The following is a 26,238-nucleotide window of genomic DNA, read 5'->3' as shown; positions in this document are numbered from 1 at the left end:
GGCATCCAGAGTGCACTTTTTCGTATTTTATACATTCGAGGGGCATCCAGAGGGCACTTTTGCTATGTTTTATACATTTAAGGGGCATCTAGAGGACACTATTTCTATGTTCTATACATTTAAGGGGCATCTAGAGGGCACTTTTTCTAGATTTTATACAATTAAGGGGCATCCAGAGGGCATTTTCTTGTGTTTTATACATTTAAGGGGATAAAAGAGGGCACTTTTGCGATGTTCTATACAATTAAGGGGCATCCAGAAGGCACTTTTTGTGTTTAATACATTTAAGGAGCATCCTGTTTTTATACACTTCATCTGAAAGGGCAGCAGAGAAGGCTATTTTTAATATTCCATCTGTTACAGGGGAATCCAAGAGAGCACTTTAGCACATTTTCTTTCGGAAATGATGGCATTTCCCCCCCAGAGTACACCACTATATTGTAGAAAGAGTCTTTTCTTATAAGTTTTCTTAAGTATTCACATTATTGCTACTAATCGACATCTCAAAATGTTAAAAGCTTAGATTTAGAAGTTCCTGTTCTATTAAATCAAAAGTTTCATCTTTAAAAACTCCACAACTTGGCAATCCGTGCCAGCATGTGCGTGCGTGCGTGCATGCGTGCGTTCATGAGCGCCCACTGCCAAAAGAAGCACTCCGCCCAGATCCAACCTCCTAAAATGATCGACCCCTCTTGAAGAGAACAGAAGCGAAAGTTTAACACAGACAGGCACATTCGCTGTCTTGAGTGTTCCGAACCGTGACAGCAAACCCAGACACCAGGAGACGTTTTACGCTTTCTTCATCTCTCAGCCCACGGACACGAACTCTTAAAATCTTAACCCGAGAATGATTCAAAGTCTGGACTTAGTGTTTGTGTGCTGCCTTTTCCTGAGAGTCGAACCTCTAATAGGTAAGAAAACAACGACGTCCCGGCTTACTTTCCTTCTTTCCCCCCCTTCATTTCATCATTGTGTGCCTTTTCCGCTGTATTCACTGCCCTGTAGCGCCCTGACAGATAACCAGTCTGCCGTCGACCTCAGGCTGCGTTTCCCATAGTTTCCCAGTAGTGACGTCACTGCTATGGTTAATCATATGTTGAGCAAGACGGCTAAGTAATTCTGAATAACTTGTGTTGTCACCACATAATATTTACGTCTATGAAAGATGGAATATGCTTGTTTTTGCAATGGTATTGAAAATGATCATCACAGATGTGATTAGGTAGAGGGGAGAACCATCATCAGCATCAGTTATGAGAATATACAGTGTTTAACCATATTATAATAATTCTGGATTTGTTCCTAATTCCTAATTCTACTCTTTCATATGTTCATTATCTGGGTCCTTTTCTCAACACTTAAACATACCTGTCACCAGTGGCGCAGCCAGGGGGTCAGCAGGGGTGGCCATGGACACCTCTGAGACTGATTGGCCACCCCAGTGGCCACCCTGAAATTCTTAAATATGATTGGCCATTTGCCATTTCAGAGGCATTACTTATATTTAAATCAGTTATTGTGTTGTGTTTCAATCATGGCCGTGGGAAGTAGGGGTGCTGAGGGTGCTGCAGCACCCATTGTTGGAAAAGGCATCACAAATTTTTTTCTGGATGCATAAATAAGTTAAAACAAATACATTAATTAACACAATAAATCATTTTTTTTAAATTGTATTATTTTCTGAAAATGTAATGCCTGAGGAAGATTTGAGAAATAATTATAGCAATTTTAAATAATTATTCATTTTAAAATAACCCGATGCATGGGCCCTGTGTGTGTCCCTGCTTAAAAACTAAATGTATTTGGATAAGCTCTGTTCAATGCACTTTACTGCCTTTTGGGCCTGTTTTACCAGGTTTGGCTTGTATGCTCTTTGCTGTACAACTGATATGGAAGTTGCAATTTGTGAATTTATAATGAAAAGTTATCTTGAAAGCTTGTATTCAAACCAGATAAATAAAAATAAAGTGTATGTGTGCTATAGCCTATCAGTTGCATAAGTAACCTAAACGCAAAAAGAAAAAAAAATTGCACCTCTTACTACAGCACCCCCAACTTAAAGCCACTTCCCACAGCTCTGGTGTCAAGCTGCAGAGACAGTAGTTTCTTTGCATTTGAATATTATTTTTGTTGATGCTTTGATTTTGGACAATCATCTTCATTTTGAGTCCTTAAAGAGTTCAGCAGATTTAAATGTTGACACTCTGTCAAGTTACATTATTAATCTTAACATTAGAAATCTACAAATTTGTAACGTTTGTTAAATTATTCTATGAAAAGAACCTCTGAGATGTTCCTCTACATCATGACAGGATTCAAAATGTAGTGTTTAGCTCTTGTTACCTTTAATATTCTGTCAGCCTGCTCACTCACTGTCAGAGGATACTTGTAGCTCTCAGGCAGGGGCGTAGCGGAAGAGGGGTACCCGGGTACACGTCCCCCGCCTCTGTCGTATCTGTCCCCTTTGTCTCCCGCACTTTTCTATGGTGTGAATCCAGATTGACAGCCTATCAACAAGTCTGACCTAGTTTTTCCGAGTCATCCTAAGCTTAAGGGAGATTTTGATGCTGACTGAATTTTGGGCGGTCCCACAAGGGGCACTTTGCTTATGTAGCTTTAACCTCTTAATAATTGTAATTAATGAACTTGATCCGATAAACTTGAACACAATAAAGTATCAAATCTAGCGTTGCTGATACAGAACAGCATTATAGATCCATTATTCTGCATGATTCAGTGCTGCTCTTTTCTGTTGTGCATTCATTTTTAAAGACGGTTGTAACTTTGATTATGATGTTATTATAAATGGTATATTACAAGACATATATGGGGCCCAATGTAATATTTTTTCGTGGGGCCCAAAATCCCTGGCAGCACCCCCGGCTGGGAGAGCTCTTTATACTGACTGCCACATCGACCCAAGTGCAGCCCATCACCTTGACGACCCAGACCTGAAAAGACACAAATAGACACACAAACACACCTAGTGGTGTGGAGGGGTCGTCACAGTCACAAAGATATTCACTACGATGCAGTGAAGTAAGTCATAGGACCCCCAGACCCCCCCACTTATGACCTCTGCCTCAGTACATTTAGAAAAACCCTAAACTGTCAGTATCAAGGGTTTGAGCAGAGATGCAATTGGCCTAGCCGTTTAAGCGCCCCATGTACAGTACAGAGGATAAAGTCCTTGTCGCATCGGCTGCTGGTTTGATTCTGGCCATGATGCTTTGTTACGAGTGTTTGTCCACTCTCTACTCCCCATTTTTCCTGTGTCTCTACAGCTGTCCTAACAATAAAGAAAAAACATGCCAAAAAATATTAAAAAAGAGGGAATAATAATCGAAAATACAAGACAAAAATACAATATTACGCTAAAATCTTAGCAAACCTAACAATTTGCCCCCCTAGCTCCTGAAACAAAGGCTACGCCCCTGCTCTCAGGTCTCTCTCAACATTAAACAGGAATGTTATCACATGTACATGTCTGTTCCACCTCAATGAGGGAAGGCTAATAACTATCTGCTGCAGAAGAATGTGTAACCTGTGATATTTCATATTTTCACATTTTAGTGGCCTGCTGCTCAACACTCTTACAGTCCACTGGCAGTCCACTGCTCCCTGCTGACTTTAGAGAGAGAGAGAGAGAGAGAGAGAGAGAGAGAGAGAGAGAGAGAGAGAGAGAGAAAGAGAGAGAGAGAGAGAGGATTTACTCCTATCTTTATCAAATTGATATTTATAATATAAGATTAATATTTTTTTTTAAAAACACTCATTGAAAAAATCTGGTTGTGAATATGCCCGTTATTCTGTTTTTTAGGGGTGCTTGGATGAAATTTAGGGGCTTCAGCACCCCTAAGGGTCCAACAACGCCATTGGTCTTTAGTCTATTTTATCTGGTGTTAGGCCGATATATTGAGTGCTTTACTTTTAGATAAACAATGCATCCACACTTCCCAGGGTGTATATGAGGCAAAAGAGAGGGGGACACATATGACAGCCAAACAGATAGTTTATTGAGTTTATATTAGGAAGGCAGCAAGCTAGGCCTGAGCACCCCTGGGTAAAACTTAGAGGGGAGACAAAACGTACTGATCCAGACTGAAGCACTGATGATGTGGTGGGTAACTGGGAAAAGGAGCTTCTATAAATACAAAACTGAGTCACAGGTAGCAGAATGTCTAAAACAAATACAACGGTCTCCAGTCCAAACTCTTCAAAGCAGGTTGAGTTTACTTTAGGGCACATTTGATGCTTACAGTTTCAAGATGTTCTAAGTGCAAGTTTATTTTTACCATATTAATTCACAATAAACTTTGGGGAGGGAATCATCACAGTGCAGAGTGAAGGTGCAGGGGCGTAGCCATCGTTTCAGAAGTGAGGGGGCAAATTGTTAGGATTGTAAAGATTTTAGCGTAAAATGGTATTTTGATCTTGTTGTTTCGATTATTATTCTCTCTTTTTTAATGTTTTTTGGCATTTTTTGCCTTTATTGATTGGACAGCTGAACAGAGACAGGAAACATGAGGAGTAGAGGGCGAAGAAAGACAAGCAACAAAGCATCATGGCTAGAATTAGAGCCATCAATAACGATAATTATCGCAATATAATTTCTCTCAATATAATATCACAAATGTTCGCTAAAAATGCAATATATTTAAACCTGTAATTACAACCCCAAACCACTGGAACAAGAGGGAGCGCTAATGAGCCTATAATGCGAGTTTCAACCAAACATTATACAGAAGAAGACTTCACTGAACAGCCAATCATATCACAGGGTGAGAGGTATTTGAAGGATTCAAGAAGTTTATCAGAGAACTAAATCTAGACACAAGCTAACAAACTGTTTTCACTCAGGAGCAAAAGCTGCCTTTAAATTTAAATGAAATAATGATTTGATATTTATTGTGATAATTATCAATATTGACTGATATAAAAAATGTGATCATGATAACATCTTTTTCAATATCGCCCAGTTCTAGCCAGAATCGAATGAGCGGCCGATGCGTCAAGGACTTTATCCTCTGTACATGGGGCGCTTAAACGGCTAGGCTAATTGCATCTTCAATCAAATCCCTGATACTAACAATTTACAGTTATTTCAGATGTATTGAGGTGGAGGTCATAAGAGGGGGGTCTGGGGGTCCTAAGACTTCATACACTGTATTGTGGTGAATATTTTTGTGACCATTTGTTGTGGTCTCCCCCAAGCTCAGGATGATTTGGAAAAACTAGGTTAGACTTAATTAATTTAATTAGAGTTTACACTGCATGCACAATTATTAGGTAAGTTGTATTTTTGTGAATATGTTAAAAACTATGTTAACAGTCGTTTTCAAATTTGTCAAGAAGTCAGATAGTGAATATATTTCTTCAACTGTGTGGTTAAAATGATGCTTTTCAAATAACGTTGGCTGTATTTTTAAATCAATGCAGAATCTGTAGAAATGAGTGTGCCAAGTTATTATGCAAGTTGGTGATAAGAGCATATAACTTGTGAAAATGAAAAACTAGGCACCATTTTAAACGTTCTGTTGATTGAAAATAATAATATTTACTACAACTGTATTCAAACTTCAACAAATACAACTGTTTTCCTTAGATTTGCATACAAAATAAAACTGTTAATGTCTTTGAAACATTTCAAATCTAAAGTGTTTCTCAAATGTCCAATATAACCTCCTTTTCTTTCAGAAGAAATGTCTTTTCCTCCATGGAGGAAAAGACATTCAGCTAAAGTGAAAAAGATGCTAGTGTTCATGCATGAGCACAATGCACCGTCACATGCCTCACGTTATTCCCAGGACAGGACGGCATCTCAGGGCTTTAAAGAGGATCGCCTCATGAACTGGTCTGCCTGCTCACCTGATCTCAACCCAACTGAGAACTTGTGGTCAATAATAGAGAAGATGATTTACAGTGATGGTGAGAAATACAGCTCAAAGAGCATCTTTGGAAAACTATACAAGGTGCAGCTCACAGAGTCAGCAGAGAAGACATCAGAAACTAAATCAGTTTACAGTGACCTCTGACCCTCACTGACAGAAAAGGAGGTTATATTGGACATTAGAGAAACCCTTTAGATTTGAAATGTTTTAAAGACATTAACAGTTTTATTTTGTATACAAATGTAAAGAAAACTGTTGTTTTTGTTGAAGTTTGAATACAGTTGTAGTAAATGTTATTATTTTCAATCAATAGAACGTTAAAATGGTGCCTAGTTTTTAATTTTCACAAGTTATATACTCCTATCACCAACTTGAATAATAACTTGGCACACTCATTTCTGCAGATTCTGCATTTATTTAAAAATACAGCCGAAAAGCATCATTTTAACCACACAGTTGAAGAAATATAATCACTATCTGACTTCTTGACAAATTTGAAAACAACTGTTAACATAGTTTTTAAAATATTCATAAAAATGCAACTTACCTAATAATTGTGCACGCAGTGTATTTGATTAGGACAATGCACATTAATCAACATTTCAACATTTGATGAACAGGCATCAAATGAGGAAACAGATTATTCATGAGTACATGACTGGTTTGTTCTTAATGTTTAAGTGTTTTTTTAAAGGTACCGTACTTCTCAAGCTCCCTAATGTGAGCTGGTAGTTTGTTCCAGGACTGTGTGCCTCTGACAGACACAACCATTTGACTGAATTTGGTTTTAAATCTCGGTACATCACAGTCTCCTCTTGTTTGTGCTCTGGTATTTATCATGTTGGGTTTTTACTTGTTGTTGAACGGCTGTCAAACTGGATTCACACCACAGAAAAGTGCAGGAGACAAAGGGGACAGATATGATAGATGCGCCCTCTTCTGCTACGCCCCTAGTTGTGTATGTGTGATTACCCTTAATTTGGAGCAGGTGTAGGAAGCTTATATCTTGCTCCTCAGTTCACTGTGTTGATTCACTAGCTTACCTTTTGAGGTGGTGAGAGGCTGAGTCCATTGCCCAATCTCAATGTCCTCCTTAAGCCCTGAGCCCTTCTGGACTTCATTGACGTCAGCTGTAAAGTGATTGAGGGCAGGAGGCTGTAAGGACTCAAAGTTCCTAACTGGGAATGGGACAGCACTTCTCACGTAACCTTCATGACGTCACCAGCTCATCTTAGCGGCATTAGAAATTATTATTGCACAATTTTTACTTTCTTCAAATTCAAGGTGCCTTAAGGACTGACTGCCTGATTGTCATGTGATCCAGGCTCTGACCGTACAGACTGCTTAACCACACAATTTAGAATATATAAATATAAATATATAAATTAAACTGTATACACATATCTGTGAAGATAAACAGATTGAGGCTGTTTTCTATATTTATACTTTTCTGCCTGTAAATTTCATTGCGACTTTCATGCTTCTTTTTTACCGTCCCACTTCTTTGTTCTTCATGTTATGGCGTTCGTTTGCCCTTCCATGCTCGCGGGCTTCCCCTGGGAATCCAGTGTTTCCATAGACTGTATAAAATATGGACATAGTATCCGTGACGTCACCCATCTGTTCCTGAGAGCTGTTTTGAAGCAAATCGACGGCAGCAGCCATATTGGTAATGCGGAACTCAACTAGGCAGAGCGTGACGTAGTGTGAGCCTCTTAGCCAATGGCTGTGTGTTCCCTACCGGTAGTCACGTCAGTCATGTCCTTATTTGGGCAAAACTGGTAATCTTAATATCTTCTGAACCGTTACGTTAGAAAAAAAATTCACCCCTGTACAGTGTGTGCCATTAGAGAGATTAGCGTTGTAGGGCGAAGCCGGTTTTTGAACCAGGCTGTAAACATGTTTATTAATGCTGCAAAGATCGTCTTTTTCCCATTCATGTCTATGTGGTTTCCGGTGTTTCTGCAGCCAGCCTCAAGCGGATTTTCCATGTATTGCAGTTTATAGCACTTCTGCATGGGCTTCATCGTTTGGGACCGGAGTTTGCCGCTTGAGTGTTTCACGTCACAATGCTATGAACTCTGGGTAATTCCCTTACGCTAAGTCTACAAAAATGCCCACTTATGGAAAGGGGCACAAAGGGCTCAAAAAGTCTGGGAGAGATCCCTCACACACTTGATGATTTGACAGTGGGACAGCCCTGAACCCTCACTGACTTACCGGGAACGTGCCTCAGAGTCAGTGAGTGCTTGAGGGTGGGTATTGAGATTGGGTCCATGTCTCAGCTACTCTCAGATTAAGTGATGCAAATGTCGAGGTGGAAAAAAAAACCTCTTGGGATTTATTTTAGGTTCAAGAGAGACAGAACACAGATTTTAAACAACGCCGTCAGTAACAGCAGATAGACACAGGGACTGAGTCAACAATGATTTGCTCTCTTAGTATTTGGTTCCTTATCTGTCTTCATATCGTTGCTGACATTTTCTTCAGTGTTATTTTTCTGATATTGTGCAGGCCTGATCCCTACAAAGGGCATGATGTTTGAATGCCGGGACACACACGATGTGACTTTGGATGCTGCATTAACCAGAAAGAGAGAAAAGTCAATAAAAGCAACAAGCAGCAAGATCTTTGACTCTCAAAGTTTATCAAGCTGCTTGGCACAATTATCTTCGGGTCAAACAGGCCAGATATTTTGCAGTTTGTTGGCTGCCCACACAGAGAGTCTTTGTGAGTAACAGAGGCTCCTCCAGAGCTATGATAGAGTTCCACAGAGTCTACTCGAGGCACAACAGCACTTCTTCATCATTTGACACGGGCAGACTGAAAGTCAGGAATGAAGAGGGTGATGACATCAAGTAAACTTTTGGAAATTGTGGATTTTGGCGCCCTCTGTAGACAAAGCATTGTGTCTTAGTTCCTTGTAGACTGTCCTACATGGCATGTGAATTCTGATGTAACCCCTTTGTCTTTGAACCTTGAATAAGACAAAGAGTGTCATTGAAAATGGACTTGATTGAGACCCGACCCCTTGCAGAGATGGAAAGAACTAAAAACGACATAGGAACACTCAGCCCTGTTGCTGGTGGTCTTGTTTTCTTTTGTAGGACATAAAGAGGCATTCATTCTGATTTCGGTCTGACTCCTAACAATCACTTGGGCCCCATTTGTAGTGTTTACTCTCACTGTTCCCGTTTCACGAGTGCCTTAATGGTGAGTCTCCTGAAGCTTTTTGCTTTTTATTCCATGTGTGGGAATAAGAATTGATGGCATGTACTGTATGCATGCTTCAATGAGCCAGTATACATTAATCCCCTTTTTTCGCGAGGTCACTTTATCTGCCTTTGCTTACTGTTTGTAATGATGATGCTGTTTGTACTGGTACATGATGGTGATGCTAAAGGTCTGGGTGGGATGGTTTACCTACTATGCACTTGATTCCCTTGTCTCCGCACAGACTTGCTTGTTATTATGGATAAAGCTCTTCATGTCATTACGCTCCTGTTAATTATCTATTTATTTATTTGATATATTATTTATTTTATTATATTTATTTATCTACGGTCTTTGGACCTGAGTCTCCTCTCCATCCCCCGGACTAAGCTGCGGACCTTCGGGGACAGAGCCTTCAGTGTGGCAGCCCTTACTCTGTGGAACTCTCTCCCTCCTGACACCCGCAGCGCCCCAACCCTGGACAGTTTTTAAAAAGCAGTAAAAAAGGAACCTTTTCCTCAAGGCCTTTCCCTGTTAGCTAGTGTTGTCCCCAAATACCCTCCAGACCCCCTACCTGACCCTGTGAAGCCACCTTGGGTTTCTTGAAAGGCGCTATATAAATCCCAGTTATTATTATTATTATTATTATTATTTTATTTTTTTCCCTTTTATTTATCATTTACTTGGTTTAGGAGAGGGGGGATGTTGGGGATGTACATGTATGTGTTTGTACGTGTACTTACCTGTTCAACAATAAGAAAAAATATAAATAAACTTATATATATATTAAAAAAAACTCCTCACAAGAACTTTAAAAGCGCATGTTGTGGAGGCGGTCTGGTTTGATAGTCTAAGGCTAGTTTCATGATGCAGCACAGAACACTTCTCTTAAACACTTCAGACAACGTGACACAATCCTGGCAACGTGATGGTCTCCATTTACATCAGGTTGATATTAGGCAACATCATTGATTAATGTCCTTAAAAACCTCCCGTGGACCCCTTCCCAGTTCTATCCATAAACCAAGGTTTCCTTTGAGATGTGTATTGTTACTCGCCAAAACACAAGTATGTTTACAGGTTGGAATGTCTCTAGCTCTAACTAACCTCAACACACGTCAGTTTACAGGTCAGAGTGACTCAGCATTCACTTCGAGATTCAGGGAAACTCTAATAATTCTAATAACAGTTACACAATGACTGAATGTTTCAGCTCAGGGCCTGATACGGGTCTGATACCAAACCCTCCAATAACGTCAGAATGTGTCATTCACTCTTCTTTTGTCTTTCTCCACTTCAGGTACAATTTCCCCACCAACTAATCTGTCCCTCACGTGGACCAGTGATTTTAATCTCAAGTTGTCCTGGGCACCACCATCACATCCAATGGATCACTGCCGCTATGAAGTGAAGACAAAAAGCAATGTAAAATGGAGTGAAGATACTGTGAGTATGCATATTTATTTCTTTAATATGTAGAAGTTAAAACTTGATCCATTGATTATTTGGTACTTCATTAAAGTTGGTGTATGTGCAACTTCACACCCTCTGAGAATCACTTTGTTCCCTGTTGCACCTGCAAAAAAGTTGTTCAATCAATCAATCAATCAATCAATCAATCAATCAATCAATCAATCAATCAATCAATCAATCAATCAATCAATCAATCAATCAACCAATCAATCAATCAACCAAGTTAAAGCGTCAGATTAATATTACAAATATAAATAGTTAACAAAGGGTAGGGATAAAGATTCTTCAGCTAGTTCAAAACGCCGCAGCTCGAGTATTGACTAAAACTAGGAAGAGGGAGCACATTTCTCCAGTGTTAGCTTCTCTACACTGGCACCCAATAAAATGTAGAATAGAATTTAAAATCCTTCTTTTAACCTACAAAGCCCTTAAAAATCAGGCACCCTCGTATCTTAAAGAGCTCATAGTGCCCTATTACCCCTCTAGAACTCTACGCTCCCAACATGCAAGCTTGCTAGTTGTACCTAAAATCTCTAAAAGTAGTATGGGAGGTAGAACCTTCAGTTATCAGGCCCCTCTCCTTTGGAATCATCTACCAGTCAGGGTCCGGGAGGCAGACACCCTCTCCACTTTTAAGAGTAGACTTAAAACTTTCCTTTTTGATAAAGCTTATAGTTAGAGCTGGATCAGGCTTGGACCAGCTTTTGTTATGCTGCTATAGGCCTAGACTGCCGGGGGAACTGGCACACTGACACACTGGGATCCTAGCTCACCTTCTTCCCCCCAACCCCTTCATCACTTACTTTAACTCTGCCTGTCCCATTAAAGTTACTAACCATAGACCTTTCTGGAGTCCCTGAGCTCCATTGTCTCGTAGATTCCTCTGAGCTGCCGTAGACGTCCTCCTGCTGTGGACGATCTGGACTCCAGCTGATACGGACGTGCTGGACTCCAGCGGCAACAGCTTCTACGACTCGTCTCATCACTCTCACCTCTCTCTCTTACTCCCCTCTATCTGTCTTTCCAGACCCAACTCAGTCGAGGCATGATGGCTGTCTAACATGAGTCTGGTTCTGCTCGAGGTTTCTGCCTGTTAAAAGGAAGTTTTTCCTCTCCACTGTAACTAGCTAAATACTGCGATGTGCAATGCTCATGATGGATTAAGGTGGGGTCAGACTGAGTCTTACCCTGTCTTGGTGTTGGGTCTCTGTTCATAATTTGACATAGTGTGGTCTAGACCTCCTATGTTTGTAAAAGCGTCTTGAGATAACGTTTGTTGTGATTTGGCGCTATACAAATAAAGATTGATTGATTGATTGATTGATAAGAGTTGAAGATAAAATAAAGGCTAAAAATATCAATAAAACTGAGATAAATAAAAATAGACAAAAAAATAAAACAAAATAAACAGTTAAAATTAGTAAAATAATAAAGCAACATTTAAATCAATATAACAGTAAAAAGTAAGTAATAAAATTGTTAAACCCTACATTAAAGCCAGACTGAATAAATATGTTTTTAGTTTATGTTTAAAAGTCTGAATATCTCTATCAGCTCCTCTCAGATCCTCTCAGACTGTTCCATCGTTTAGGAGCATCACAGCTGAAAGCAGCGTCACTGAAAGTTTCTGTTCTCCTCTGAGGAACAACTAAAAGAGAGGAACTGGAGGATCTGAGAGGCCTTCCTGGTTCATACACTAAAAGCATCTCTGAGATGTAGTCTGGTGTGAGGACATGCAGCGCTTTAAAAATTAGTGACATAATTTAAAATCAACACAAAAAGAAACAGACAGCCAATGTGAAGATTTAAAAACAGGCGTAATGTGTGCTCTCCTTCTGGTCTTCATTAAAACTCTTGCTGCTGCACTTTGTATTCACTGCAGATTGTTTATTGTGTTCTTTGGGGACCAGAAAGGAGAGCATTGCAGTAGTCTAGCCTGCTGGTTATAAAAGTGTGCATTAGTCTCTCTGTGTTGCTCAGAGAGAGAAACATCCTCACTCTAGAAATGTTCTTTAAATGATAAAATACTGTTTACGTTATTAACATGTGGTTTAAAATTAAAATCAGAGTCAAATAAAACACCTACATTTCTCGCTTTTTGGCTTGGATTAAGTCCATGAACATTTAGTGTGGAGGCCAGTTTCTCTCTCTGAGCCTTTGAGCCGATGACAGGTACGTCTGTTTTGTCCTGATTGAGCTGTAAAAAGTTCTGTGACATCCAGGCTTTAATATCTAACATGCAGTTAAAAAGTGATTCAATCAGCCCAGTGTCATCAGGAGACACAGAAGTGTCTTCAGTTGTAAAATACTTCTAGAAACACTGCTAATCTGTGGGAACAAAAACATTTCTGGTAAAAGTCAACACATGCTTTAATAATAATAACAATAATAATAATAACAATAACAATAATAATAATAATAATAATAATAATAATAATAATAATAATAATAATAATAATAATAATAATACTTTATTTATATAGCACTGTTCAATACAGGCAACAAAGTGCTTCACAGTGGGCAATAAAAACAAGAATAAATGGAAAGCAAAACGAAGGGATTAAAATTTTTTAAAAACATACAAACTTAAAAAACAGACCCTTAAAATCAGAGCTAAAATTAAATAAAATCACACAATAAAAGCTTTCCTGTAAAAATGTGTCTTGAGTAATGAAATAAAACAAGAAAATGACTCTGCAGGTCTGATCTCCTCTGGCAGACTGTTCCAGAGTCTAGGAGCTCTGACTTAAAAAGACCTGTCCCCCTTTAGTTTTCAGTCGGGTCCTTGGAGCAGCTAGCAGAGCACTGCCAGGGGATCCCGGACTGCATCCAGGTTTGTAGGGGGATAAAAGCTCAGAGATATAGAGAGGGGCAAGTCCACGTTGTGCTTTAAATCACTCCAGTTCTTAGATCTCTACACTGGCTTCCTGTCTGTCAGAGAATAGTATTTAAAATCCTGCTGATGGTTTATAAAGCACTGAATGGTTTAGGCCCAAAATACATTGCTGTTCTGCTACTACTGTATGAACCATCTTGACCTCTGAGGTCCTCAGGGACTGGTCTACTTTCAGTCCCTAGAGTCAGAAGGAAACATGGTGAAGCAGCGTTTAGTCATTATGCACCACATATCTGGAACACACTCCCTGAAAGCTGTAGGTCTGCTCCAACTCTCACCTCTTTTAAATCAAAGACTAAGACTTTTTTATTTACCTCTGCCTTCCTATCTTAGCTCATTTTAACTCGTTTAACATGCACATTTAAATTTTATTTTTTAATATATTTGTAGTTTTCCTTTTCTTTTCTATGTTTCATTATATTTGTCATTTTAATTGTGCTCATTGAGTTGCCCTCGTGTATGAAATGTGCTATACAAATAAAGCTGCCTTGCCTTTAAAAGTCAATAAAAGAATCTTAAAATCAATCCTACAATCAACAGGCAGCCAGTGTAGTTGGGCTAAATGGGGGTGATATGGGCACATTTTTAATTTTTATTCTGCGTTTTGAACTATTTGAAGACAGACTGACAGACTGACTGAGACATGTGTACAGAGAATCACAATAATCGAGAGGGCAGGATATAAAAGCATGAATACGTTTCTGAAGATCTTTTGCTGACATTAAGGACTTGACTTTTGATATATTTCTGAGCTGATAAAAACAAGACTAGACAACTTTTTTCACCTGTGGTTCAAAACACAAATTCTGGTCAAAAATGACACCAAGGATTTTAGCTGAGGGCTTAACAATATTTGTCAGTTCACCTAAATTTGGCAAGATTTGATCCCTTTTTCCCGGGGGGCCGAACACAAAGACTTCAGATTTGGAGTCATTCAGTTTTAAAAAGCATCTATTTCTGAAACTCTTCTATTGACAGAAGAAAGATAGGTGTTTAAAAAAATCCACCTGGTATTATCTTGTATTCTCTGATTTATTACAATATTTATGACCGTTCTTTTGCTGCTGTGACGCAACAGTATTACTATGCAAAGAACTAAAGTCCTAGGGGTGTTACAATGGTGAACTTGACTTATTAAGAGCCCTCTTACAGAGTTGTATTATTACTTTGTTTAACTTTGTTCATTTGATGTGTTGCAGACCATTACCAACCAAACTTCATTGACACGTTTCAGAGTGTTGGAAGGTGGACTCCTACACTTGTCTGTCCGAACTGTTTGTGGTGAGAATAGGAGTAACTGGGTTTCCAACAAAACCCCTGAAACAGGTATTATTTTGCATGCCGATGCTCTGTATTACTAATAAGGGGCTAGAGCTTGATGATGAACCATTAGAGTTGGAGTTTTTACCTTGTTAAAACGTGTGTTTGCTTTTTTTGTTCTTTCCAGCTCTGGTGAAAGATTTGCAGTGCTTCATCCACTCCTCAAAACTTACTCGCTGCTCCTGGCTCAATGCCACTAAAGCTTCAGATTTCCACTTTTTTTATCGGTATGTGTACATCAATTTGTATTTTAGAAGCATTCTGTCCCATCTGAATAATAGCACGTTAGGAAACAGTGCTGTTGAGCCATAGTTGTCTCTGAAACTCCCCCTCACAAAAGATGTCTGAGTAATTACTTTGCAATACTTCCTGATACTGTCCGATACACTGGTACGTTTATGTTTGGTCACATAACAGACCAAACCCAAGAGTCGGGCACTCTGAATCTATGCAGGGGAAATGAGCCATGGTTTAAGTAAGGCCACATTCCCATGATAAGTGGCTCATTTCCATTGTTTGATTATGCAGTGTTTTATCACCGTGTGAAGATACTGAACTTTGAGTCTTGTGGTGCTGAATTAAAGGGTGGTCGACATGACTCCACTTCCTGCTGTTATACAAACATGTGGTCAAAAAACATCTGCTGGCGATGACATTTGTAGCTTGAGTCTGCACAGTGAGGATCAGAGCCGTAGTTGACTAGGGGTTGACAGATGTCGGTTTTTCAGGCAGATTCGATAAATAGAGAGCAAGTCGGCTGATGAGTGATTGCTGTTGTTCTGCATTTGATCACACACAATGATTAAAATAAATAAATAAATAATAATAATAATAATAATAACAATTAATAATAACACAATTATTAATAATAAAATAAAATAATAATAACAATAATAATAATAATAACAATAATAGTAATAATAATAATAATAATAATAATAATAATAACAATAAAAATAATAATAAAAATAATAATAGTAATAATGATAAAAATAAGAGACTTCTGGATTTCTGTAGAGACATCTGTAATTATTAAGATAGAAAAAATACAACTGACTACGCCCCCTCTGCCAAACAAAACACACACTGAGCTAACCAATAAATCAGCAAAGATCTTTCAGGTCGGTACAGACTGAAGTGTAACAGCTTCTTGTGTCAGTTTGAAGGAAATACTCACACGTGAAAAATTCAATGAGGACGTGGAGACATGTCCACCGTCTTCATAAGCACTACCAGTCAAAAGTTTGGACACACCTTCTCATTCAATGGTTTGTATTTATTTTAACTATTTTCAACATTATAGATTAATACTGAAGACATCAAAACTATGAAATAATCTGGATTACAACAGTAGTCAAATAGAGCTATCCATTGTGTACTAACCCTACCTCTGAACAACACACCTGATGGTCTCAAAGAGAATCCTAAATATAAAACATATTCTGCTTTGTTTAACACTTTGTTCATTCAATAATTTCACATATTTGTTCTTTCATAGTTTTGATGTCTTCAGTATTAATCTACAGTGTTTCCAATGATTAAAATAAATACAAACCCTTGAATGAGAAGGTGTTTCCAAACTTTTGACTGGTAGTGAACATTCAATGGTTACGACTGCATATCAATCTTCTCACTGCAAATGTTTCTGCTTGTGGTGCATGTAGTAAAAGTTCGTGACTTTCCTTAACTTGCATTCAGAACCCATATTTGAGCCCATTAGTGGAAAAGTTACCAACAGACGCAGGCTGTTTATCAATCTTGCCAACTACCAGTGTAAAAGAGGTGTTGGTTCAATGGATGCCACATTTGAGACCTCGCTCAACCAGCACAACATCGTTCTTGTTGAAGGATTAGTTCCCCTTCAGTAATGTGATATTTTTGGCTGCCTGCACTGGCTGCATGGCTGCCTCCATGAGGCTTTAAGGCAAACAAGTGACATGCCAGAAAGTCACTGCACTTTGCCAAGAAATACTGTACTCAACCCCCCAATTCCCCATACTGACCAATGAAAGGGGTTTTTGGTTGGGTTTTTTTGTGGATTAAAGAAAACTGGTAACTGTATGGAAGTCATTGAGCCAGGTCTTTGCTATTTGCTTGTTTCTAGTCTTTATTCCATGTTAAAAATCTGTATTTAAGTCATTTTCCAGCCACACAACCTTGAGAATAGGGGGACAAAAAAGCCTCTGCTTTTCCACTGTGAAAACATATAACCTCGACATGGTGATTTGAATTGGCTCCAGTGGTGAGGTAACGGCAGGAGAGATTTGCATGTAAAACCACTCCCACTCCTCGAGTTATCCTGCTTCCTCCCATGCTGCTGTGGTTTCGCTTCAGTGTTGAAGAGTCAAGTTGGTTGTTGCTACCAACAACTACTCTGTTGTTGGTAGCACCAACCAACACAAATGTCTTTACTCTGTTCCAGCACCAGAGGTCCAAAGAAAACAGCTGTTTCCTTTTATCTTATGAGATAAAACATACATGCTTCAGTTGGTGCTAATCTATTAGTTTGTCTGCCTGGACTATGAGGGCTCAGAGACATCCTATTGTACCACAGCTACAACAGGGGTCAGAAGGAAACATCTTCTCATTCAAGGGTTTGTATTTATTGTAATGATTGTAAACACTGTAGATTAATACTGAAGACATCAAAACTATGAAAGAACATATATGGAATTATTGATAGAACAAAAAAGTGTTAAACAAAGCAGAATATGTTTTATATTTTAGATTCTGTAAAGTAGCCCCCTTTTTCCTTCATGACAGCTTTGCACACTCTTGGTATTCTCTCAGTCTGCTTCATGAAGTGGTCTCCTGGAATGGTTTCTAATGAACATGAGCCTTGTCAAGAGTTCATTTGTAGAATGACTTGCCTTCTTAATGTGTTTGAGACCATCAGTTGTGTTGTTCAGAGGTAGGGTTAGTACACAATGGATAGCCCTATTTGACTACTGTTGTAATCCAGATTATGGTAAAATCAGCTTATTTCATAGTTTTGATGTCTTCAGTATTAATCTATGATGTTGGAAATAATTAAAATAAATAAAAAACATTGAATGAGACGGTGTGTCCAAACTTTTGATGGTAGTGTATGTATAGTGGACTGGCAGAAGTTCTTCTGGAGCGCTCACCATGCTTGTTTTGGTGTTTTTCCACCTCTGCATCCTCCCCCCTTAAACAATATTAAGGCAGCCAATCAGTGCAGTGCCTCATTATCATAGCATCCCAGCACATCACTGTGTGGATATTAAGGTTAGATATGAGAGGCTGCAGATCCTGCAATTAAGGCTGAATTTCTGATGTTTTTTCAACTTAGTAAAAAAAACCTTGCATTAAAAGCCAACTAAGACTTAATGTGTGACCTCTAACGGCCAAATTCCACCAGAGGCAACAGACTCATGAAGTAACAACAATATTATCAGCGCCTTTAGGGAGGCATCGAGACAGATTTCCACTGACTTTGGTGATAATACTACAAAGAAATAACCCCTGTGAACACAGACTGAAAGAATGTTCTGATATTGTCATACCCAGATAAATGAACACAAGGGGGACAGAGTCTCCAACACTGCACATAGACCCTACTGCTTCCAAATGTGGGGACAGTCACACAGCTGTTTCATTTCCTGCTGTAGGAGTTTCAAGAGCTGTGGCGGGTTAGGGCCAAATTCCACTGGATCTTTGTCCGGTCCGTCTCTGATCCATCAAGGCACCGGATCTGATAGGTTTCTATTCTAGTCAATGTGTTAACTTCTACTGGATCCGCTCCGTTGCGTTCCGGCTGCGTCTCATACACAAGACTGCTATTTTTGCCGGATGCCGGAGCACGACTCATCAATCTCAACAGAACAGATGGAGCGGGACAGGAAGTCAGGCACCAAAACAAAATGAAAACATCCGGTTAATTTTCAGAATAAAACACTCTGGGCCCGATCTACTAAAGGTTTGCTTGTATAAAAACACGTGCAAACTTGATAGCGCGCGCAAAGCAGATGTACTAACGACGAGGATTGCGTCTGTCAAATGAGCAAAATAGCACTCGCTATCCATTTAGCGTGTTTGCCTTCATGAATATGCAGAACACATGTAGATCATCAGGACGCGCAAAATACTGGGAGGAGGAGATGCAAATGTAAACATTTAGCACACGCAATGTGATTTATCAAACCTGAAGTAGATAGCGAGCTGTATTTTTGCGTCTATATTTAGCATGTTTGAAAGGCAGGTGCAAACTGGCACAGCGTTATGCACACATGACTGCGGTCACTGTAAAGCTCATCATAACTTTACAACATGCCCGCAACAGCGGGGCTTACAAGCATTACTACAGTTTTGACACACAGTTTATGTCATTTTTAGTCAATCAAACGGACATGAAGTCTAACAAACCAAGAGAACAACACAAATAAATAAATAAAACAACACAAATTCAAAGCAGTTCAGCACCACGGATAGCAACCGCATCATTCTGACACCCACTTTAACTTTTTCAACTAATGAGAGCACAGTAGGTCACTGTATCAACAGATATAAAGTTTAGTCAAATTGATACAGTGGCTCACATCTTCACATATAAACAAAACATCAACATGAAGTACTCGGCCTACTCACCTCTATTTGGACGAGCCTTAAGCTCCGTGGACTTGTCCATGATGCACTGTATGTCCATTCTTTGATCTGTCATTCTCAATAGATAACATGACATGTCCACTCAGTCTCTCCTGTCCCACCGTGCTCCTCAAGGGGTTTTTAGTTAGTTTTAACTTGCAGAATGAGCGCTCAGAAGGTGCAACGTTGACGGGAAGAGTAAAAAATAAAAGCAGGGACAGGCCTCATCAAATCGCTCTCTAAACTCCATCAAAACGCTGATTGCATTTTGGAGTAGAGTAGATGCATTTATTTCATCGGCAGATCTTCTGTTTTTTCTCACAGCATTCACCTTTGCTGGAGTTTATTTCCCTCCTCCACAAAGACCTCCAACTGCATGGCTCCAAACTTCATTTATCCCTTAAGACCACTCTGTTCTCTCAAACTCTCCATGGGGACAGCCGATAGCACACACAAAATACTCATTTAAGGGCGGTCCGCATCACTTTTGCACTCGTTATCATTTGCGCACGCAGTCTTAGTAGATCACCCGCAACACGCCCAGAAATAACACGTGCAAAATTATTATTTGCACACGCAAATTAGCGCTCGTTATTTGGGATCTTAGTAGATCAGGCCCTCTGTGTTATCACCAGATCGTATTTCACTTAACTACAACAACAAACCGTCAGGATGCTGCATTCTGAAAACACAAGCGGTGGGTGTTGACAGGCGAGAGAGCACGGAGCCGGACTGCAGCGGATCGGAGACAGACCGGGCACGATCTGGTGGAAGTCCTGTGTAAGCTAACCTGCTGACTCAGCTCGTTACTTTGCACCTTCATTCATAAAGTTCTATCACTTTCTCTTTCAACTCTTTCAACTCTTTCAAACATGTTACACTATTACTTGAACCTTTAACTCTATTTTCAATATTATAGGTCTGTTTTTGAAGATGTCCCCTTGTGGATGGGCAGATTTGGGCTCATTGGAATGTATTTTTTTATGTATTGAATTTATTCTAGCTGTGGCTTCGATATGGTGTGCATGTCAGTAAACCACCTTTTTCCATTTATTTCTCCTAGGTTAGAGGATCTTAGTTCAAATGAATCTTACAACAACAAATCTAAAACCATCACACAAGAGTGCCAACCATACAAAGACCCTGGCGGCATCAGAACAGGTTGTGACCTGCTGGCAAAAACCACCCAGTCAATGATCATCATCATCACTGGAACGCTGGACAGCAAGCCTTTCAGGAACACCTTCAGTAGAAAACTTCATGGTATGCATAAACTGTACTCATTTAGAATCATGTTTTCTAGGAAGTAAGCATTCTGTCGAAATATGTCACATTTCCTCATTTGGTATCTGAATTATTGGAGAAGTTGTTCACTGTCATTACTTGGAAGTGTTTCAGAAGTTACAAACACTCTGAAATATTTGACTGGTTAGTTGGTATGTTATACACAAATCAGCCATTATTTCTGTACACTATTACATGATCTTGACTGGTTTGTAAATAAGTGTCTCTCTGTCTTGTCTTCCTCAATGCAGTGAAACCTCCTGCCCTTACCTGGACGGTCACCAAAACTAAGAAAGAATTTATTATAAAGTGGATTCCTCCTGAAGTCCTAGATTTGTCTGATTGGAAGTTTGTGGTGAATTACACGGAGTGCAATGAGCTAAAGGTGTGACAAAAGAGAACAATGCTTTCATGTTTGACAATAATGAACACACTACATTTGGGAACAGTTATAATTTCATTGACTCTATATAAAGATGGACAGCTGTGTCGTGAGCGGATATATCACACATTTGGAGCCAGGTTGTGCAGAGTAGGGGTCAGCTTTTATGGTTTGTACCAAAGTATTTTAACTGAACCCAAAATGCTAACCACAGACGGGTTTAAGGTTGTGACAGGCGGTTTGAGAGACGTTGGATGTGGCTGAGGCTGGGTAAGAAGTGGTGAGGCGCTGAGGCTCGATGGAGGGAGGCAATGGTGACAAAAAAAAGCAAGATTTTAGGGACAGGAAAAAGCAACAGGTAACACAAAATTGGACAACAAAATCCATGTTTAAGGAGCTGACTATACCACTAGAGCAGATGTGTCAAACTCGTTTTCACCGAGGGCCACATCAGCATTATGGTTGCCCTCAAAGGGCCAGTCTTAACCGTAAGACAAAATGTCGACGTAGATTGTACTCTTTGACAACCACACTGCCTCATGACACAAAAGACACACCGGTTTTTCACCTTGAAGCACAAACATGTACTCCCCTTCCGAATCTGTCTTGAAACTGCCTTCTAAAACTGCCATCTGAATCAACTTTTCTCTTCCTGGACATTTTGGGGTCATTTGTATGCACTTCTACAGACTCAAACGGTAGTCACTGAAGTAAATACCACTGTGGGTATGCTGCGTTGCGGGTAACATAATCGAAATACACTGTGGGAGATGTAGTTTATGGTCAATGAAAGCTTTGGCACAGATTTTGTTTGTTTTTTAATAAACAGTCATGAGCCTAAAGCTTTCGCGCAAAATGACATGGCCTTGTGTTTGACACATGTGCACTAGAGGAACGGTAACAATCTGGCAGCAAGTTGGGAGAAGACCAGAGCTTATATATGGCAGCTAATCAAGAGTAGCCCAGCCTCTGAACAGGAGCACGGGGAACAAAAAAACCAAACACAAAACACACAGCAGGGAAACAGACTTCAAAACAGGAACAAAAAATCCAAATCATATCATCAGCTTCAGTATCATCCATCAATCAATCAATCAATCCATCAGTCAATCAATCAATCCATATTTGTTTAGCGCCAAATTGCAACAAACGTTATCTCAAGACACTTTCACTAACAGAGCAGGTCTGGACCACTCTATGTCAAATTATGTATTTATTTATTTTGTAGCCGGAGAAAGAGATACCAGGAGAGACATCTCTGAAGCTGCCCATGGTCTCTCGCTGTCAGTACCAGATGTCTATCAGAGCAGTGGCTGATGGCCGAGGAGAGACACCATGGACTGAAGAGAAGTATTTTGGTATGGTTACTATCTATTAATAACTGCAAAAATGAACTGTCCAGTTATTTCAAGCCAGGATTAACATTGTTTGAAAATGACATTTATGCTACCATCTAGTGGTTGACACAAAAAATGACACAAGCAGACAGAAACAAATTCTGTTTTCCCCTTGAAGAAAGGTTTGATTTTTAATTATTGTGTGAATGTTGATCTCACTTTGCTGTTTTTTCAGATGCGGACACAGATCCTTACAGAATGATTTATGCTGCAGTTATCATCCCATTGATATTTGCTGGCCTGGCAGCCTTTGCCTTTGTGTTCTGTAGGAAGTATGTACAGTCTTCACTTCTCTACTTGGCACAAATGGATTGTAGTTTTCTTCTTGTGTGCCTCTTATAATTATATTTGTCTTTGCAGGAATAAGGAACACATTTTCCCTGAAATACCTGAGCCTAAGTTCCTTATCACTGATATATACAACAACAACAACAACAAGGTGATTGAAATGGTTTCGTCCTTGGTTTACGAATACTCCGTATCAATGAGCATAGAAAAACAAAAATACATTTTATGAAACCAGGAAATGAATTGTTCAAAATAAAAATAATCAATCCTGTTTTGTATATCATCGTCAGTTTGCAACCTCATTACACCGTTTTTATAATTTAAAAAAAAGAATAATAATAATAAGAATATTAATAATAATAACTTTATTTATATAACACCTGTAAAAACAAATGTTTACAAAGAGCTTTGACACAAAGCATGGTTAAAAAAAACAAAAAACTTGAGGTTAAAAAGAATAAGGTGGTGTGACAATAGACCAATAAATTATTTTTTAATAAGTTTTTCAAAAAGAAATGGATAAAATAAATAAATAAAAAATGGATAAGTAAATCAAAGCATTAAAAGGACAATAAAAGAGGTCTTCAGAATAAGAGGACGACATCACATCGAGAAAATTAGAAAAAGTGAAAAGGATAAATTAGGAACATTAAAATAATTAAATAAATAAAATAAAAATTTCAAACAACAAATTCAATTGAAAACAATTAATTAGTTGGATAAAAACTAAATATAGTAATACATTAGAAGTAAAAACAGTTAGAGGGATGAAGTCACATAAAAGCAAGTCTGTAAAAATAGTTTTTTTAAAGATGTCAGTGACTCTGCATGCCTTATCTCTTAATAATTGTGTTTTGAAAGGCTGAACTATGTTTGGCTCAGTTTCACAGTAAAGATGTGTTCCCTTTCCTTTTTGTTTGTAGATACACAACCTGTGTATCCCTGAAGAGGAAGAAGACAACTGTGAAATCACTCTAGTGGTGGACCCCCAAACAGACAAACTCTACAACTGACAAATCTCTTATACGTCAGGGGAGAGGAACTCAAACAGTGGCAGCTACAGAAACTTCTGCACTCGGTTTTCCCCACACCACTGCTGCTGAACTCAAACTTCACAAAGCTAGTATTTGGTTAGAAGAATGCAGACGTTAGTTACACTGAATCTTTTGATGTATTAAAAAAAAACAACAACACTATGCACTATGGGGCTTCAGGAACTAATTATGCAAGAACCTTGAGACACACTTTGTTGTCATGGGCCCAGCGGCTCAGTGGAAGGAGATCAGCAATATAGTGCAATAAGAGAACTGTATCATCTATATGACCCTAGAATCCCTGATGCAACTTCTGTTTTGAGAAGGAAAAAAAAGTTACATCTACTTTCATGAATAATTGTTTTAGCAGTAAAAAAAAATCTGTCCTCATTTTTCCCAATTGTTTCAGCCAGAGCTCTGGTCTATGTTTCTGATACAGATAGTTTACAGGCAATAGTTCACTGAACCCTGCTGATCTACTTTAGTTTGCTGGTTTAACTATTGATAACTCAGCAGCTTGCTGGTCATACAATTAGAAAAGGTTGGTTGTACATAAAACCTCCTTTCCTAATGCCTTGATTCTGAATGATAAAGCGGCCAAAGAGGGATATTTTGTCGTCTACTGCTGTCCCCCTTTGTTTAATTCATGATTAGCAGGGCCCATGCAGTTATTAACAACCAATCAATCAATCTTTATTTGTATAGCGCCAAATCACAACAAACATTATCTCAAGACACTTTTATAAACAGAGCAGGTCTAGACCACTCTGAGTCTTATCCTGTCTTGATGTTGGATCTCTGATCATAATTTGACATAGTCTTACCCCACCTTAATCGAGGACAAACTTCCTTTAACAGGTAGAAACATCCAGCAGGACCAGACTCATGTTAGACAGCCATCTGTCTCGACCGAGTTGGGTCTGGAAACAGGGATAGAGGAGAATAAGAGAGAAGGAGTGGTGATAGTGATAAGATGAGTAGTAGTAGCTGTTGCCAGCACGTCCGTATCAGCTGGAGTCCGGAACGTCCACAGCTGGAGGACGTCTACGGTAGCTCAGAGGAACCTACGAGACAAGGGAGCTCAGGGACTCCAGAAAGGTCTATGGTTAGTAACTTTAAAGGGACAGGGAGAGTTAAAGTAAGTGATGGGGGGGTTGGGGGGAAGGGGGTGAGATAGGATCCCAGTGTGTCAGTGCACCAGTTCCCCTAACAGTCTAAGCCTATAGCAGCATAACTAAGAGCTGGTCCAAGCCTGATCCAGCTCTAACTATAAGCTTTATCAAAAAGGAAAGTTTGAAGCCTACTCATAAAAGTAGAGAGGGTGTCTGCCTCCCGAACCCTGACTGGTAAATGATTCCAAAGGAGAGGGGCCTGATAAGTGAAGGTTCTACCTCCCATACTACTTTTACGGAATGTAAGCAAACATGCTGCACTGTGAGATAAGAGATTATATTAGATTTATGATATACTGAAGAATATTTATTTTCTGTATAATTGTGAAAATTGATTTTTTTAAAGTTTTTTAAAACTTTGCTCTTTGGTTTAAATTAGTGGTTTGGAAGAAGACCAACAATGAGTTTGAATTTAAATATCTCACACTTCAAGCTAGGTTTGTGTTCCTCATTCCATAATGTTAAATAGAGAATATTTTCCCTAATGATCTGATTGCTTCTTTTGAAATTTTATTTTCTAAATGCTTTTTGATTTGATGATTTTCTGATGAATAAATAACGGTTACTTTTTTGCACTCAATACAATGAAAATTGGTCTTTTGTTTGTCATATTTCAACAACCTGTCTGCATGTTAACATTTGATATCATGCATTGGTACCAGTTTAACAGTTTTACATCTTACATTCAGGGATTCAGTTTACTGTCTTGAAGCAGCTAGTGAGCTAAACTTAGCGTCAAGACTGAAAACAGTAAGGCAGCAGCTATAGAGTTGCCACCCGTCCCGTTTCACCCAGGATTGTTCTCTTTTTTCACCAGCTATCCCAGGAAAATAAAAATCTCTCCCGGGACACAATTTTGTCCTGTTTTCTGGGGAAATTGCAAAATCCTCATTTGATTTCCTTCGTCCTGCGGCTATTTAAAATTGTCCCCCGAGCTTCTGCGACTATTTAAAATTGTCTCTATTTTCTCCCCGTCTATGCGTATGTCACATGCGTGTGCCCTAGCGCTCAAAGCGTCTCACGCAGGGAGGGAAACTTGACCGAAGAGAGACAGCAAGCTGAATTGTCCGACGTACTCCGCGCTGAGGCCTTCTTTTCAACAACTTTTGGTGTCTCCATTTGAAATTGGAAGAAAAACGACTGACGAGGAAGGAGATGGAGCAAATACATGCAAGACACCAGCACGAAAAAAAACATATACTAGTTACAATCCTGACTGGGTGACACTGTCAGAGTGTGAATAAACCATATACTAGTTACAATCCTGACTGGGTGACACTGTA

At 39.2% G+C, this 26,238-nt stretch overlaps 1 protein-coding gene across 1 annotated transcript; it reads left to right on the top strand.

Annotated features, from left to right (window-relative positions):
- Positions 1 to 659: 659 nt before the first annotated feature.
- Positions 660 to 25,535, top strand: il13ra1 (interleukin 13 receptor, alpha 1). The gene is made up of 10 exons (XM_034676078.1): positions 660 to 911; positions 10,405 to 10,550; positions 14,673 to 14,799; positions 14,921 to 15,020; positions 20,462 to 20,661; positions 20,934 to 21,067; positions 22,293 to 22,422; positions 22,637 to 22,733; positions 22,822 to 22,900; positions 23,673 to 25,535. Exons 1-10 carry the CDS (start codon positions 848 to 850, stop codon positions 23,760 to 23,762), a joined length of 1,167 nt encoding a protein of 388 aa, XP_034531969.1. The 5' UTR covers positions 660 to 847; the 3' UTR covers positions 23,763 to 25,535.
- Positions 25,536 to 26,238: the final 703 nt, after the last annotated feature.

Source organism: Notolabrus celidotus, chromosome 23, assembly GCF_009762535.1.
Source record: "Notolabrus celidotus isolate fNotCel1 chromosome 23, fNotCel1.pri, whole genome shotgun sequence".
Taxonomy (NCBI): Eukaryota; Metazoa; Chordata; class Actinopteri; order Labriformes; family Labridae; genus Notolabrus; species Notolabrus celidotus.
This window is presented reverse-complemented; position numbering and strand designations above follow the sequence as displayed.